Below are 19,213 nucleotides of genomic sequence, written 5' to 3' on the forward strand. Positions count from 1 at the left end.
GTTTATAGTCAAAGCAAAAATAATTTTGTTGTAGTGGTAAGTGTGAACAGCAACCTAAATTCAAGCTAAGTATAAACAAGATATAATTTTATTTATTTATTTATTTATTTACCACATTTATATCCCGCTCTTCTCAACTCCGAAGGGGACTCAGTGCGGTCTTACGAAGACAACAATTCAATGCCATATATTAATACATCAGTAAATAAACAAAAATGTTAAAACCAAATCCATTAAAAACATAGCATTAAAACATCAATTAAAATCGTATTCCAGGATCAGTCTGAGTTGTCGTGATATTAATTTGTAGTCTCATATTACATTACTCCCATTATTGGCTGAAAGCCTGATTCCAGAGACATGTTTTCAGTTTTTCCTGAAGGTCAGGAGGGATGGGGCAGATCTAATTTCACTGGGGAGGGAGTTCCATAGGCGAGGGGCCACCATTGAGAATGCCCTGTCTTTCATTCCAGCTAGTTGCACTTGTGAGGGGGGTGGGACTGAGAGCAAGGCCTTCCCCAACAATCTTAATCTCCAAGGTGGGTCATAGAGGGAGATAAGTTTGGACAACCCCAAAGCCTAGTGTTAATCTAAACCAGAGAAAACCTACTAAGTTACTTACACAAATGTTGACTTGTCAAACTCTCAATTCAACTGGGCTATTTTACTAGGAACAAGTAATTGATGACAAGTTGTAAACTCATGAGAGGTGCCCACACATCTGAGTACATGCCTTTATCTTGATGTATGAAGCAAAACATAACATATATTGCAAAGGTATCCCCTGAACATCTTTCATGACCATAACTGTGATAATGTGCTATTTATATTCAAAAAATATGAGACAGGAAATCAAAAGATACAATTGATTTACATTCATAACAAAATAAAAATACCTTATTTCATTATCCTCTTGGCAGATGTTAGCTTGTGTAGTCTGGTTACTTTCTAGTATATGTTTCCGGGCTGTTTTCTGTGAGCAATAAATAGAGTTAGATACCTCATAATGTTCATTCAGAAAAAGTTAAAAGATAACTGATAATTTTTCATTGACCTATTATTTCTTGCATTATCTCTTTGCTTTTCAGCTTAAAATGGTTGAAATGAGATTCAACGTGGCATAACAGTATGTATTATATATAATATGACTCCCCCCCCCCCCCCCAATCTACATGGGATATATTCCAAGCAAATTGTGGATAACTGAAATCATAGATGATAGTGAACCCTATATTTTGATTGTACTTGGAAGCATATAATAGAATTGCACTGGAAGATCTAGAGACCCACAAACACTTCCAGGAAAGATAGTAGCTTTTCCCCATCAATAGCAACGGTTATGACTTTTTCTCTTGATGTCTCTGTGCCTACAGCTTTTCTCTTCTTACCACTATAGTGCTACTGCCTCTTTCACAAGCCCAGTTACACTGGTGCAATGCACCAAAACAATCCCACATATCACGGACCCTGATGGGCTGAGATACAATAAGCAAATGCATTAAAATAAGGTTGTTGGTTTTTTTAAAACAAAAAACAAAAACAACCCTCCTGTCCTACATAAGAAATCACAGTGCTTAAATGTAGTGCCCTACTCCATGACAATTATTTGTGAGTATTTCTCACCTTCCAGCATACAGCACCCAAAATAAAGCCAATAAAAAGAGTCACCAATGATGTTAGCGCTATGCTCAATCCTTGCATTCCAGGGCTACTGAGGAAACCCAATGCTGCTTCTGTAATTAAAAACATTTTCAATTAGTGAAGGCTTTATTTATTTAATCTCTGGGGTAGAATGGTTAATTCAGTGCCTTTCTTTTGGTAGCACCTTTGTAAATTATGTACATTCTATGTTCTTTCAAGTGGTTTGTTTGTTATTAGGAAGTGTTTGTCTGGCTGATATTCTCAGCTTTATTTGTACGTACTCAAGAAAGACAAACATCCTTGAGAACTCTGTAATTAGAGTTTTGCCATCTGCAGAACTAGGTTAATAAGTTCTCCCTCCCTCCCTTTCTTTCAGCTGTGGCTCCCTCCCTCCCCAGTCACATCCCAAGGCAATTTTGTATACTAGAACAGATTACCCAGCAGGAAAATACTTGGTTCTGCCACAATTAATGCTTATTCCTGACTTTTAGGTAAAGGTTTTCCTCTTACATTAAGTCTAGTCATGTCCAACTCTGGGGGTTGGTGCTCATCTCAATTTCTAAGCCGAAGAGCTGGCATTGTCTGTAGATACCTCCAAGGTCATGTGGCCGGCATGACTGCATGGAGTGCTGTTACATTCCCACTGGAGAGATACCTATTAATCTATTCACATTTGCATGTTTTCGAGCTGCTACGTTGGAAGAAGCTGGGCCAACAGCTGGAGCTCCTGACTTTTATGACTTTTATTATAGTTTTCCTAGATACTCATATATCTACTTGAAAAATGGCCATGTTGACAGAGGAATTCTGGAAGTTGTTGAGCAAAATGTAATGTTTTCAAGGTCTGCTTCTGATTCATTTTACATGGCAATTGACCATGCTGGCTAGATTCAAGATCTGGTATAGTTTTGTCATGAATGTGAAAGTTCATGAAGTTCTGGTTTGCTTCGGTTTTCACCTGCAAAATGCCTCCAAGGAATGTGGGTGGCATTTCCAACACATTCAGGGGGCAGGGTGTACTTCTCAATATGAAACTTTTTCAAAAAAGGTTGTACTCAAATGCCTTCTAAGAGGAAGGGACATCCACCATGTTTGGGGCTGCTGCTGAACCACTGTTAGAAGAGTAGAGGACTTTTTTTAAAAAAAAAAAAGGCAGTGAATGAGACGTGAATTCAGTTCATGTTCTAGTTGTTAACATTGCTTCTCTTGAGCTTAAAATGACAACCTTCTAGATGATGTTTGGCTTGATTAGAGCCAACCAAATGAAGGGTTTTTTGTATTCAGTCTTCCAAGGTTTCCTGGGGATCCTCTAGCCTTCTGTAGCTAGTCAGCCCAGCCCAGATTGTGCCTGTCTATTGCTGTCAAAGTTCAGGTGACACACAAAACTCTTTTAACCTCCAATTGCAAGTACAAGCAGCATTTGAACATACAGCTTTCAAGAAAACATATTAAAGCCACTAAGAAACGAGATAAGCAATTGCTGAGTACCAGTCAGCAATTGCTTATCTGATTGATGTAGTTACTTCTGTTCCTTGTTGTGGACTTGCTATTCATTAGGAACCACTTCTGATGTTCTTGACGTTCTTTTTCTCACTTTACCTCTGCCACAAATATTCTGCCTGCTCCAGTTCAAACCACCACTCAAGCGTCACAGCATAAAGAGCCTGACAATGTATAGCTTATAAAGCTGTCATAAATTCTGAAGCTTGCTTTTAAAAAAATCAGATTTCTAGCCAACATTTCTTGAACTCTGTTTAGACCCTACAGTTGTGCCAACTCTAGAAGGAAATCTTAGTCAAGCAGAACAGATACTTCAAGCTTGCATAACTGCATAATTGGAAGGTGGTTATTTTACACCATGCAAGCTTACCACAGTAGTCAAAAGGTGAAGTTCTATTTTTTTCAAAGTTGCTATCTTATTAAAAATATAGGAAACTGCCTTTGTGCTAAGTAAAAACTCTTGTTCATCTGATTCATTTTGGTCTACATCAGGGCTCTGTAATCTTTCTAATGCTCACATTATGTAAAATAACTGGAGCTTGCAAAAGTTACTTTCCTGGACTACACTTCTTATGTCAGTTGGAGATTAATGAAGCTATAGTCCAAAAAGTAATGTTTGCAAGCTCTGGCTAAGGACTTGTACTTCCTCAGAGCTATGGCAATGCTGGATGATATTCAAATGTGCAGTGGATGGGTCCAGAATCTAGACAAAGGCATACCACACCATTTCCCCCTCTGTTTCTCCTCTTCTTTGTTACCTCTCTCTCTCTCCACTATTTCTTCACTATTTCTCTCTCTTTCTCTGTAGTCCTAGTTCTTTCTAGGTAACACAAAAGGTTGTGAAAGGCTAGCAAATCAAGGGTTAATAATACTATTTCAGCAGGATTTATTTTACTATATGTCCAGGAGACCCCACTCATCTGTAAAATGCACAGAGTGGCTTGAGCCAGTCGCTCTGTCACATCCTGACTCAATGTTATCCATTAGTATCAATTATACAAGAGGGGAGTGGGAAAGCGATGTACGTAATCTTAAATCCAATTCTGAAATACAACTTAAATAAGAAAGGAAGGAAATCTATCTGGAAAAAATATTTTCCTTCGTGAGAGTATGGAAAAGTTATTTTTAAGACTATTTATTTATTTCACATAGTTGGATCCCATCCTTCTCGCCCCCGAGGGGGGACTCAGGGCAGCTTACAACAGGAAACCATTTGATGCCATCATACAGATTCAAAAATATCAATTCCCAGAATCTCCAGTCCACAAAATGGGATTTTCAAGCTATTGAGTAAAGGAGAAGTCACATGCAATTGGGCATCACAGGTTGCTTTTCTTCCTTGTAGGTAAAGAAACTATCATTGTTAATGCTTCTATCATAACAATGTTAAACTTTACGGATGTAACATATCCCCATCTGGTACCAGGCAAGAGGGCTAGTTGTAGTTTTTTTTAAAGCAAAAGAAAGAAAACAATGTACTAATTCTGGTACCATATATTTATCACCCAGGGAGTTGTTCCAAATCAATTAAAACAAGATTATTATCTGTATTACTTTAGTGCAGCTCTCATCAGCAGATTAACTTGGTCATGTAGTGTAAAAAACTGGCAGAACAAATATGCAATACTTATTCAGTTAGTGAAAAAAGTGATTTGGGGATCTTGACTGACTTAATTACAGTAACAGGGATTATCAAATCTCTATCTGAAACCATTAGGCTGCAGAGTTCATAAGGTTGGTTTTTGAAAGGAAAAACCAATGCTAAGCAGCCGACAAAATGTCAGAGGGTGGCAGTTCATTTTAACAATCAGTGGAACTCTTTGTGAAATGCAGTCACTGCATTACACACAAATCAAAGACTAATACAAGAGGAAAATGTAACAAAAGTCCTCAATTGAAAAAGCAGACACAGAAAAAAATCCTCCTTTGACTGGATATTGACAAACCCCAAAAGATAATCATGCTGCTTTCTCATAGAGTGATGCACAAGTCTCCAAGTGGCACCACGACTTGATCCTTTTGATGCACAGTTCAAACATGCAAAGCTCTTGACTGTTTGAAGTTCATCTTGGATTAGAACTGCAGGCAGATTGCTAAACAGGTTCCTTGAATGGTATCTTTGGGTGCATCTACATTGCAGAATTTATGCACTTGGACACTGGTTCAACTGCCATGGTTCAATGCAGTGGAATCCTGGGATTTGTAGTTTGATGAGGCACTAGCACCCTTTATCAGAGAAGGCTAAAGGCCTTGGAAAACTAAAGTTCCCATGATTTCAAAGCATTGAGCTATGGCAGTTAAACTAGCGTCAAAGTGAATTAATTCTGTGGCATAGATGCCCTCCTTTCTTAGTTTTCTTTTCTTAGTTGCCCTCTTTTCTGGAACTACATCTGGGCTCTTGTGTAAGAGATCATACTGTAATCTCTAGAAATAATGTCTCACAAGCAGTGTGGGGATGCTGAATCCTATACCAGAGAAGTTCTCGGTTTTAGTCCAACTTTGAAGGAGCTATCAAAGAAGCTGAACCCGAATCTGATTCAAAGCTAAAATCCTAGGATTCTCACCAGAAGTAGCCATGCATCTTCACAACACATAGCTACATCCAGTGGGTATCCTGCCATTTGAGCTTTGAACTAGCTTTGTCCTAATTTGTCTAAAATCAGGTATCCCATCTGAATAGAGTCTGCTAGAAACCTCAGAGTATCCTGCAGCTTTGAGTCATCTGGTCAACTGGACCAAGTCCAATTTGATTTGGTTCACTGTTCAGACAGGACATAGGTGCCATCATCTTTTCTCTGTGAGAAAGCACATGGATCATGGACTTCACCCTTCCTAGCTGGCCACAGAGTTCTGTGAGAGTTCCTGGCTGTTGAATCCTGGACTCTGGCATTAAATAAGCCTTTCCAGGGACTAAAATGTCACTGGTGACTAAAATCATGGCACAATGCCTCTAGAAAAGGACTGGGGATATTTCAGGGCATTTTGGGGGAGGGGGGAGGTTTTTTGCAGAAGGATGAGGATGTGGGTGTGGTCTCTTGGAGGGCTAATGCAGTCCCTAGCCCCCGACTCCTGCTGTCAAATATGAAGCCAGTGGCAATAATCAAACTGGGTTTTCTGAGTATCAGGAAAAACTGATAATGAGAAGAATCCTGAACTGGTAAAACTCATAACAGTTCAGGACATATTCTGTGCAAAAAAACACACAGTTTACTTTTTTGCACAGAAAACTTTATTTGAACAGTAAATAATATTGGAAGTGGAAGCGTAAAGCTGGCATGCTTCCTGGAGTGTTGGGCAGAACCCAAAGAATTAATGCCTAGAGGCTGGGAATTGTCACTACCTCAATTGCTGCCCCTTGACGTTCTATTAATGGGAACTTCAGGATCCGTGTTTTTGATATCCACGTGAGAACCTGCAATCCAACCTCCTCAGATACCGAGGGCCCTCTACACTACACTATTTCACCTTTATTTATAGTCTAAACATTCTGCCTAACATGGAGCCATAAGTCAGCCATGGGGGAAGTACCTAAAGTGCACTTGGAATAATTTAACTTGGTTAAAATATGACCATAAGGGCGGGAAGGAGGGAGATTCCACTTTCTTTAGAAGTGTTCTAACAATCCAAAAGACATTCCTTCATATGACCATATAACCACAAATTAACTGCATGGTAAAATCAATTTTGCTGTCTATTTATTTCCAATAGATCATGGGTATGCAAATTATGAAAAAGGAAGAGGATTGTTGAGTCAAAAGAAGCAGTGAATCCATATCCACAAAAAAGCATTCTGTGACATTTTTCATATTCTATGCTATAAAGAAACCATCACCCATACGTTATCTTCCAAATGTTTATAATTCACAAACACACATCTTTAATGCCAGCTTAGAGCCTTCACAAATTTTACAGTCTTCATCTTCCACTGTATCCTGAACACTACTTTTTAAAACAATATAAAGTGTGTTTTTAACTAGTAACAAACAAAATGTGCTTTCAACTCCTGTGTTAGTATTGATGCTACCAATGACAACGAATATCCAATCAGTCTGCTGATACTGTTTGCCCCTAAGTTTTTTTCTTGCATAAATGTTACTCATGTCATTTATGCTTACCGTTGTTGTGACTGCTACTGCTGTCATTCTTTAGATGGCTGGCAGCAAAAGGATATGACAAAAATGACTTTGTAACACTGAGCCTGGAATCTATGATAGAAGGAGTACATTTGTGAGCTGGAAATATGGCAGATATTTTTGTTGACAGTGTGGCTTTTAGTGAGTTCATTTAAGGCATTTACAAATAAGAGGAATCAGAAGTAATATGGAATGGTTAAATCAAATACACACATATATAACTATTTGTATATCTAATCTATCTGTGAAAGGTGCCAAGAGGAAGGTGCGTCAAGCCAACCCTGACCAAAACCACCTTCCATGTGGAAAGTGAAGCCCTCACTATGGAAGAACATGTGGCTCAAGAACAGGGCTCCACAGTCACCTATGTATCCACCACCAAGAAACTACACTTGGAAGGCCACCATACTCGGGCAACAAGGGATTGCCTAAGTAAGTAACTATTACTATTAAATCATATACACATCTATCTCTCTGTCTGTCAAACTATATGAGATTTCACATTTCAGTGGACTTGGCACACACACACACAGACATATATTAAAACTCCAACTCCAACTTTGTTAATTGTTGTTGTGTGCCTTCACATTGTTTCTGACTTTGGGTGCTCCTTAGACAGACTTATCACTGGGTTTTCTTAGCATGATTTGTCTATAAAGAGCTTGCCTATACATAAATACACAGAGACAGACACACAGAATATATAGAGATATAGATTCAATCAAACTCCAAGTGTGCTAGGTTATGTCCCTGGGGCATCCAATAATTATTAAGAATTTTCTAGAGGGAGCTTCTGGATGCCCAAACTAAACCCAACAACATGTATACCACAAGTAATTGTGTCAACAATTTGTGATGAGTACATAGCAGGCAATGGCAGAGGGTAATGAAGCAGCCCCCTCCCCCATCTTCCTCAGATGGAGGCCTCCTCCCTCATGTCCGCTATTTGCATGCAGAGAAAAAGTTCCCATTGGCAACATACCCCCGTCACATTTATTGTGGCTCAAAGCTGACATTACTGCTAGTTAGGTCTATGCCTACAGTCAATGGTATGTATAATGATATAGCATAAACAGAGTTGGGAAAGAATTCATTAAAATTAACTTGTTATCTCTAACTTGTTAAAGCTTCCAACAATGTGTTATTTTTTATCAATAAATGCCAACATTTTTCTGGAGGGACCATTTAATGGTTCTCATTACTCTAATTTGTGACTGGCCTTTAAATTTTGAACTATACTTTTAATCTAACACTTTAAAAATTAATGAACAGGGAATTGTCACAAGAAAAGGTGGGTAATAAATAAATAAATGATGATGATTGACATCCATTTTTAAACATTTTAATACTAATACATATCTTACGATTAGTGTATGGGAGCTAACATCATTGTTTTCAAGCCCTGAATGCAACAATATACATTTAAAAGGTCATACAAAATTACAGCAGCATTTGACAGTATTTGTTAATAAAAAGGTACCCTTACCATTTGGAGGAGTCTCTGTCGTTGATGGCAAAACACAGTCACTTTGTACTGGTGTTTTTGCCAATATTTTGTAACTTTCAACGGTGTTACTAAAGTGCTTAAAGAATTCTTCCGGAATAAATCTACCTTCTTCATAAAGGTGGTCATGATGTTGTCTAAAATTCTAGTAAAAAAAGCAAAACCTTTAAAGGATGCACAATGAACTAAAGCCCATCACAATACAGTAGGAATAATAAGGACTAGGATATGGAATATGAAATCACAAGGGGGTTGAATTGTTAACAGCTGACATGCACTTCAAGGTTAAAGCTGTAAATCACAATGGTCAGACTCTATTGCAGAAAAATCCCCAAAACCACAAAAATGTAATTAGTTTCTTTAATTTTGAAAAACTGAAGCATTAATTGCAAAATTATATCCAAATCATATGGTTTCCCTATGTTACAACATTTTCTGTTTGTTTGTTTTTTAAAACTGCAGAGCCATTTGGAACTGATTTCCCCTTCCTTCTTACATTGAAGGCAAGACAGTTTAAAAACAAAAACAAAAATGAGATCTCCAAAGCTGCACTCTTCCCTCCGTTCTCCTTCTTCTGAGGCAAGGCAGTTTTAAAAACCTGAAATAGAGGTCTCTGGAACTTGCATCTTCCTTTCTTCCTCTTTTCTCCAAAGAACTCCTGGAATTCCTTGGAAGGAGGGAGGAGAGAAGAGTGGAGCTTCAGGGACATCCATTTTGTAGTTTTTAAACTGCCTTGTTTTTGGAGAAAGAAGGAAGGAAGGGAAAATTAGTCCCAAATGGGTATGTGACTATTATGCAAAGAAAATAAAACCACCATTTTGGTACCCCAAAAATGGGGGTGTAACTATTACACAATGATGACTATTATGCAATGAAATATGGTACACTACTTGATAATAAGTTGATCTCATGGAGAAGTTGAGGTCAGGCTTTGAATTCAATATTACGGAATCTGCTAAGACCAATGGATAAGTTGAGGGTAAAATTTAGAGGCACATAACAAATCTTTTCCTCTCCTTTTAAATATGCATAGGGGGAACATACCTAAAAAGTGCTAGAGAGGAGAGGACTGTCTTTTTGATTGGTTACAAGGGGGAGTGCAAATTGCTCCTCTGAACTGCCTCAAGCAGACAAATAGCAGGGAGCACAGATTTCACTATTGGCCCTTCCAGACCTTAAAACAGGGGTCTTCAAACTTTTTAAACAGAGGGCCAGGTCAGAGTCCCTCAAACTGTTGGAGGGCCGGATTATAAGATGAAAAAATATGAATGAATTCTTATGCACACTGCACATATCTTATTTGTACTGCAAAAACACTTAAAATAATATAATAATTAAAATGAAGAACAATTTTAACAAATATAAACTTATTAGTATTTCAGTGGGCAGTGCGGGCCTGCTTTTGGCTGATGAGAGAGAATTGTTGTCGTTGTTGTTGTGTGCTTTCAAGTCATTTCAGACTTAGGTTGATCCTGAGCGAGGGCCGGATAAATGACCTTGGAGGGCCGCATCCGGCCCCCGGGCCTTAGTTTGAGGACCCCTGCCTTAAAATGTGGGGTCTGTCAGGCTTTTTTTACCTGAGGCTCCTGGATCCCAAAGGTGCCCCAAACTAGCCTTAGAATTTTTTTAAAAAACTTATTGGGCTGCCATTAAGTTGCTCCAACAGTCCTCCTGGTGTGTAGAAATGATGTGCCAGGAGGTGGGGGAAGGAACAAAATTGCTTCTGACCCTTCCCTCCTGGTGTGTCCTTTCTACATGCCAGGAGGACTGCTGGAGAAGCTTAATGGTGCCCCAGTAAGTTTTTTTTAACTTTTAAGGGCTGTTTTTTGGGGGTTGAGTGGGGTAGAAAGCCCAGTTTTTTTGGATGTGGGTGGGGATTTAAATGTGCACTAAAGCGGGTATTCTAAACTTATTTTGGCATGTGTTTAAGTTATGTCTGGAAGTACCCTGAGATGTTGTCACTATGTTTGCAGCACTGGATAAGTAAACCCAGCTTTTTAAAGTAAAATTTTAGTAAATTTTCTAAGCAAATAGTTGAATATATATTGTACACATCTTTAGAATTGAACATTAAATATATAGTAGATTAAAACTATATTAAGGAGAAATTAATTATAAGTTTCGTAAATGTGAGCAACTTAAATATAAGGACAAGAACTACTACAAAAGGAACTTGATATGATTTACAGTGGTAGAAAATGTTTGTGCAACATATTTATTTGTAGCATATTATGTGCCCATAATTTAACATTATTTTCTTTAGAAATAGAGAGGAAGGGCCAATATGAGAGCCTTGCCTTATATTTCGTAGATGACAGGCATTCCATTAGATCATTGATGATCCTTCGAAGATTATTGATAATTGAATAATTACTCAAGACATCTGGCATATCTGAAAATTCTGTAAATTTGTTGAGAAGATTACTCAGACTCTTTGACAGCTCAGGCACCATCAAATGCAACCAACAATGATTAGGCTGTCAAGGATGATAAAAAGGAGAAAAAGATAAATTACACTTTGCATACAACAACTGTTTAAGTAATTTAAAACGTGTAAAAGTAGATTAACATGTCCTCTCCAATTGGTATTAGCCTGCACTTTGTTAAATTGAAATTCAACTGCCATTAGATTGCCTGCTGTTTTCTCGCGTTCTTTTTTGGAATTCCTGACAGCCCTCCTTAACATAACTAGGTCAGCTGTGACAGTCGGTAGATGTTGCCAGTTCTGCTTTATCCGTGTCTACCAGCTCCAAAGCTGTCAAAACAAAAACACAAAATCCACAAAACTGCTAGCATTTAACCTCTGTTTTAGTAAGTAAGATGGAATCTAAAATACAATCTGTCTCTTCCGTACATAATGTCTACTAGCATAGTGTTTCTACTTTTAATCGTTGTGATCTGTTGACACTATAAAAAGATATGTACCTTCTCATCAATATTCCAAAAAGGCAATTAAATTGTAAAAAGCTTTCTGAGATATTGTTTCTACCTTTATGGACTGAATGGGTTGAGATCTTAGTGATGAACATGTTTTCTTAACATTCAAACTACAGAACCAAACTTCCACTAATGGAAAACTCTTTGATTCAGTGGTCATTTCCATCAGTAAGACAAGGACAAAGGCAATTTTCAGCAGTTCCCCACAATTCTCTTTCCTTTGTCTGCCCCAGATGGTTAAGATATGCCAAAAATGTGCAGATAACAAAAGAAGGAATGCTGAAGAGAAGGAAGGAAGCAGTGATTTTCTCTCCTACTCTGTTCTGCCGATAGAAGATTCCACTTTATCAAAATGCTTTCCATCAAAGGATAGATACCAATTACATAAGTCTGATGGTCAGAAATCAGATCAAAATTAGATGTTTACATTATTTCCTTGTTATGCTCTATTGTTACCAATGTAACATCTTGATCAGTTGATAATCATTAGGTTGGCGATATATGCAAGACCTTGTGAGTTCCATTTTCAATGCATGACTTAATAATAATTGTGATGGAACATGTTGATCCTGAAAATGAAACTAACAACAGCAAACAGTTGTCTTGGTGCAGTGGAGATATAACAGAGAATGGAAGGACAGTGTTAAGGGCAGCTGGCGATGAAATTGTGTTAAGCACAAACTGAGAGCAAAATTCAAATTGCGTTTATATAAAAAAAGCAAAAATGCTGAACATTCTTTAAAGTAACAAAAATATAACAAAGCAGTTTGTTGAAATAAGATACTGTTTAAATATACATCCATGTATGACCTGAATATAGAGAACTGGTTTGATATCTCCAGCTTGCACAACTATCTGGGATTGACAAATACCAACTATTAAGTATTATGTCTGGTTAAAACTGAGTAGCCAAAGTGGATGAATGAAGTCATTTGAGAGACAAAGAGAGGAGAAGGACCAACCTGGAAATGCATGATTCCTTATTTACCAGTTCAATGAACCCTAAATACAATTACACAATCAACTATCTTTTTTATTGGTTCAGTGAACATTATGTGTATTTATTGGGTATTTGGGTTTGAAATTCTTACACATGTACACTTGTCTTCCCCCTTTAAAATCTCTGGCTCTTTGCTGGGAGGGCAAGAAGGACAAAATGAGGAAAATAAAAGTTTTAAAAATGGAAAGAAAAGTGGGAAAGGGGGGAGGAAGCAAAGAACTATCACTTATGTTTAATGTGTTCCAGGTATAAGAGAAGAAGTGCAAATTATAGATGCTGAAGCTCCAGTGCTAGGTTCAAGAAGGAGGTCACTTAGCAGGATGAACATCAGAGTTCATGACTGTTAGTCACATGCTGCCTACTGCAACCCAATCCATTGATAGTTCTGGAACTTTTCAGGTCTGTTATACCTCCTCCTCCTGATGCCATGTCTTGCTCAGCTACCCTCTTCTAACAAACCGAGCAGTATATAGTGTATGGAAGAAGGAACAATCCATTCTGCATATCATGTCCTTACCACCTTTCTAACAGGAAGTGTCAACTGATGGAAAGATAGGCAAATAGAGTGTGTCAATGGGAAGGGGTACAACCCAATGAAGCATTTTGTGCAGGATCCCCAATAAAGTCTAGAACTGGTAGTGCTTGCAAGCAACTTTTAAACACATACACAACTTTGGCACAATGTATATCCACCCTACTCTTCTCATCATTTGCTTGTGAAAATATACCTATCTCCATTGTGCTTTCTGTCTGTTTCTGTCTTTTATTCACTCAACTCACCATTCACATACACAAAATCAGTTTTATTACTCTTTCTTCCAGAAAATGGATTTCATTAGGTAATTAATTAGGTGACAAAAACATTTCCTGAGTCTGCATATATGCTTTAAAAAACAGCAACAAGAAATATTGGGTGATTTGGCCAATAGAAATGTGTGATATGTTATATATTATAGTTTTACTGGCTATATATTTAAAATCTATATTGCTAGCATGTTTTTATTTTGAATATTTTTGTGACATTAAGTGCCAAAAGCTATGTGTTTATTGGACTCACTGAAAGCTACTGTTATTGCTCATGTTTCACTTCCCACTTTCCAAATGTATTGATTTCCACTTAATAGGTAGGAACTCAAGTGGAGTTTCAATGGAGAACGCTTTCAGAATACTGACAATGCAGCTTTGATTTTCTTATTCATTAAAGCAAATGTAGAACTGTGCAATCAGGTTGATATGAAAGTGCATTCAAGGAATTTATGAGAGACTGTTACTATTAATAGACATTCTGACTAATGTTATTAATGGTCCAAATAAAGCAGTCTAGTCCCAGCATTCTTCATTTATGATTAATATAATATCAGTGTAAGAAAGCTCTTCTGCATGTATGAAAACACAAAAAAATTCTTTTTTAATTATGAAAGCATGATAATAATCAGATAATTATATGGGGAAAGGCAAAACATGATAGATTTATAGTCTCCTAAATACCCAAAGACACCTGATTCCATTTGATCTTGGAAGCTGGGTTCAGGCAGGCCTGGTTAGTAAGTGGAAGGAATACCTGATACTGTAGCCAATGGCAAACTAGCTCTGAGTACTCTTTGCCTAATAAGATCCTATGAAATTCATGGGGTCGCCATAAGTTGACAGGTAACAAGAAGATGAAGATCAGAAAGTTCTTGCATATGAATTTAAGAATAAACCTATTGGATCAAAGTTATACTGGCTGGAGAATTTTAATTTCTCTAAGACCTGACAATAATCCAACAAACTAAATCAATTTAATATCAATTAATATTATTGAAATGATCACAAATAAATAAAAGTCAGAATGAAAATATATGCATCTTCCCAAAGTTCTTAAAAGCAGGCAAGTTGATCCCTTAACATTGGGGGTTGGGGAGGGAATTGTGGGATTCTCAAGAAATTATTCTCTTACAGAAATTAGCATTGGGGCAGGGACATCATTAGACAGGCAATATTTTACAGTCAGATATCAAACCACATACCATGAGTCCTTAAAGTTAAAATTAATACCTTAACAGAAGACTGGAACAAAGCATCTAGCAACCATGAAGGGGCTGGCATACATATCTGATTGTACTGCCATGGATTAGCACAGAAAAATATGCTTTCAATCTGATCCAAGCTTTTTGTATTATAAAGTTGGTTAGGGAATCACTTTAATAATGGTGAGCACAAACCTTGCAGCCAAGGTTTTTTTAAGCACACAGCCCGAAACAGGACAGGCAGAATTGCATTTTAGTCCTAAATTGTAAACATGTATCCTTTAGAACATAAAATATAGTTCCAAAATAAGATGAATTATTATTTTGCAGTTGAAGAACTACAAATATATGAAAGGAAACAATAATGTAAGACATATGTGTCAGAAAAATAAAATTTGCTTTTGATGACTCTGTGCTTTCATTAAGGAGATAATAGTAATAATTATTGCAACTAAAAGAGCTGTTCGCCTCTTCATGTCTGGCAATGTCCTACATGGATTTCCCTCGAGGAACTGATAATTATACACTTGCTTTTCTACTCCTATGCCAAAATCATTTTATAATATGATCTAGGATAAATAATTTATACAGTAAAAATCTATATTGTTATCTGTGTTTCTATTCTAAGCGTAATTTATTGCATTTTATAATTAAAGAAAAATTGAAGGCACAATCAAACCAAAATCTATTATTTTGAATTTTGACAAGAAATATTTATGGTTAAATCAAATGAAAATAATACAGTGGGTTTTAACAGTGCTCAGCTTTAGTTGGTTCATGCCTTTTGTAAAGAGGTTTTGAAAGACTTCTTTTTGTTAATTTTTTTTTAAAAAAGGTTTACATTTCATAAAATTAGTACACAAGAATTGTTTGTATGTCCCTTGATTATGCAATGAAGAATAGATCAAGTAGATGTACTTACCAGCGTATCCATCTTCCGGACATATTTAAGGGCTATCATATAATCATTTGGAAGATTTCCAACCTACAGACAGCAAAGGACATCAAAGGTTATTTTGTTATTCTCTTTTAAATAAAGCTGTAATTGAATCACATGATACGAGACAGTGTCATTCAATACTTGTCTAAAAAGAGATCTAAAAGGATTGCAATATGCCAATCTGCCATTCCATTCGCCTCTTAATTTGTAATGTGCTAAAACTTTTTGAGTTGGCATTTATTTATTTATTTATTTATTTATCATGTCCTGCGTATTTAGATGAGACTTAATTCCATCTACTCTTTCAGACTCTCATGTGATTTCCATAAACACAGCTTGCTATTTTCATATGCAGATTGCAAGGTATGTTTGTTCCAAAACAGATGCATATGCATCCAATGCACCCCCTTTTTAAATGAAGTGAGTAAATATATATTAACACCTGTTGCATCTGATGTTTCAGTTGCACTTTACTTTACAATGTCCTCGATACCTCACCTTGATCTCCCTTCAAGGACCATTCTTATATCCATTCCACTGTGTGGAGATGTTCTGGATTTCAGTTCTCATGATCAATGGTAAGGAATCATGAGAGCTGTAGTCCAAACATTGGAGAGCCAAAATTTCTCCAACTATAGTGAGATCACTATAGTCTAGATTTTCAAAAACAAGATGGATATTACTACTTATGGAGCAATCTTGCAAATGGAAGCAAGATTATCAATAAAGAAAGTTTTTTTTACCCATGTCAACACTAGCAATTGAAATAATATTTTAAAATATTCATGTGTCTTAAGTGTCAAGAAACCCTGACAAGAAAAATACTGGGTTGATTAGAATCCTCATTTGTCCTTATTCACTGCTGAATTTCCACATGGTTGTTCTGCACTAAAAAGACTTACGCTTCCTTGTCCAGGAATAGTTGCAATTGAAGACTTAATACAAAATTTAAATATGCACAGAAAATTGCATTTTCTGTATAGGAAACATCTTTTTTTTTTCAGAAATAGTGTTCATGCAGAAAATGTTTCCTTTTCCATATAAAATGTTTTCTCTGTAAACCAACCAAAAGATTTGTGAATAGTAACTTGTAAATTTCAATTATTCTTTAAAGACACAAAGCTTTTGAAGACTTTTTGCAGCAAAAAGAAAATTGCTAAGATTACTAGTTGTTCTTTTGAGAAGAAAATTGTGAGTAATTATATCCCTACTTTATGCTGAACTCATTTTAAAAACTATTATTTGCCAGAGTAGGATTCAAAAACTCAGATCTCATATAGATACAAGGGTCACTTTCTTTAGAAAGATAATATTTCTCTCTTTTTTTCAAGGTTTCAAAAGCCCTTTTCTAAGGAAGAGTTTTTTTCCCCCTTGGGTGATGTCCAATTTTCAGGAAGACTAAGATAATTTGAGAAGCTAATTTCAACCCGCCACTGCTAACAAGATTCCTACAGACAGGTGGACAGTGGCACCTTCCAAGCTGTAAGATCCTTAATACAGTAATGGATATAAAATCTCCACTAACTTAGTTTCTTTATAGGATTAGAACATCTCTAACAAGCAAGTGGTCCATTAAGTTAAATACAGGACTAAGATTCTGGAAAGCGATGTTCACTTATTTTTGTGAAGCTTCTTAGTACCACAAGGAAAGCTTGTAAAATATTTTAGAAATTTGTGTTTTCCAAAATAGTCACTAAACCGTGAACATTTTCTAAATTGTATAAGCCACTTCTTAAACATTGATTTCTAGATCAAAAATATGTATGAATAAGTGATGATTTTAGAGTTTTTTCTTGATTTTTACTTAAGTTTTAGAAAGAGATAGTTTTTTATTTATCTATAAACAAATCTAGAATCTTCAGGTAACCAATTTAAACTCAAGCAAGCGGGTGACCTCAGCTTAGTCATGCTCAGAATAGATTCTCTGAAATCAATTATATAAGTTTATCTCTACTAACTCAAATTTCATTCATTTCATCAGGTCTACTCTAAGTATTTGGAGCCAACTCATTATCCCTACAGTCCCATCTACACAAGTCTTATAATCCACAATGAAGTGGATTATAAGGAGGGGAAATGACACACATCCATACCCAGGGCAAAACCGCATTAAACAGGGAAAGCCCATGTTTGAAAACGTCAGGAGAAAGTATAGTTTTGGTTGGAAAATGAGCTGCAACAGAGCCCATTAAATCCTAGGTGCACAGAAACATAAGACTTTGCTAGATTTCCATGCAGTATGCTGGTGTGGACACCACCAGTGCATAACTGCATTTTAAAACTTAAAACATTAAAAAAAATTGCACTCTGCATATGCGCTGCAGTGGGAGGGGGAGTAGAAAACATTCAGAGGATGTTCCACCAATCAGATTGTTCTGGATTAATGTGGATGCCCTGGGAAGGTTGTTCTGGGGTTTAAAAACTTTTATACTCTGGATTTTAGGTCTGTGTAGAAGTGGCCCACATATTTTCTTACTACACAATACAAATTTGGAAAAGTAGATTTTAATGTCAAGATAAATGATTTTAATATTTATGTATGTTTATAGTCTATTTATGTCCCAGCATTGAATTTTCGCTGTTTATATGTTATGCTCCACCCTGAGTTCCCTTCAGGGTGAGAAGGGTGGAATATAAATGCATCAAATAAATAAATAAATAAATAAATAAATAAATCGTGAAAGATACAGCTGACCTTTCTATTGTAAGATTGCATTAAAGCCATAATGAGTTGAAAAGTTGGTGTCCTTTGCAAACCTATGTTTACATATCCACATTTTCTTTCTTCTGTAAATGCACTGTGAGTATATTGTGTTGACAAACACAGAGCTCTCATCTCTCTTTAACTCTGGCTGAGCAATCTCTTTGTGCAAGTTATCAAACAACCCTCATTGATAGATTCTCATTTTGCTCACAAGAAAAAATCAAGGATTAGAGTGTTTGAACAAATTTAAAACCATGGTTTAATATTCTGGCTTGCTCATTTACTGTATTTTCTGGTTTGGACAAAATGGGAAATGACAGTTAATGAAAAACGTCTTGCTTTGTTTGCTAGTTTGCATGAAGGGAAGAACAAAGATATTGAGTGTGTGGCAAAAAGACTCATTCATAACTCATACTATAATGTCAAGGTATGATAATCTAAATGTATTGATTCTGGAATTGAAACATGCAACAAACAAAGTAAGATACTGCTTTTCATATTCTGTATGCTAGGCTAGATTTGATGCTTAGCGATGTCAGAAACTGTATATACCTTTAAGAAAGGTCACTGCAAGATTAAATTTGTTCCAGATCAAGGAGCATTACAAGAATTGGCATGCATTATGTATACACTCTACTCTACCGGCATCAAAGCCTGTCAAGCACTTTTCACGCACAGTTAAAAAAACATAAGTGGCCAAGACTACAGATTCAAGGAGTAAGAATGTTTTAATAACTTCTGAACAGAAAACAACTCAACGTTAGACAGCCTGTGCATGGTAGCCAATTCTTAGTTGTCATCCATATCCATTTCATCTGAAGTCTGGTATGATACCATCTTAAAGA

At 36.5% G+C, this 19,213-nt stretch overlaps 1 protein-coding gene across 3 annotated transcripts in view; it reads right to left on the reverse strand.

Moving 5' to 3' along the window:
• The window catches only part of KITLG (KIT ligand), an 86,985-nt gene that overhangs the window by 11,914 nt on the left and 55,858 nt on the right, over positions 1-19,213 (reverse strand). For all 3 annotated transcript variants that reach the window (XM_060777346.2, XM_060777345.2, XM_060777347.2), the window contains exons 3-8: positions 15,647-15,709; positions 11,076-11,255; positions 8,761-8,923; positions 7,257-7,346; positions 1,624-1,733; positions 897-973 (exon numbers count right to left, since the gene is read on the reverse strand). In XM_060777346.2, the coding sequence (XP_060633329.1) occupies positions 897-973; positions 1,624-1,733; positions 7,257-7,346; positions 8,761-8,923; positions 11,076-11,255; positions 15,647-15,709 (683 nt within the window). The remainder of the gene's footprint in view (positions 1-896; positions 974-1,623; positions 1,734-7,256; positions 7,347-8,760; positions 8,924-11,075; positions 11,256-15,646; positions 15,710-19,213) is intronic.

Source organism: Anolis sagrei, chromosome 5, assembly GCF_037176765.1.
Source record: "Anolis sagrei isolate rAnoSag1 chromosome 5, rAnoSag1.mat, whole genome shotgun sequence".
NCBI classification, from domain to species: Eukaryota; Metazoa; Chordata; class Lepidosauria; order Squamata; family Dactyloidae; genus Anolis; species Anolis sagrei.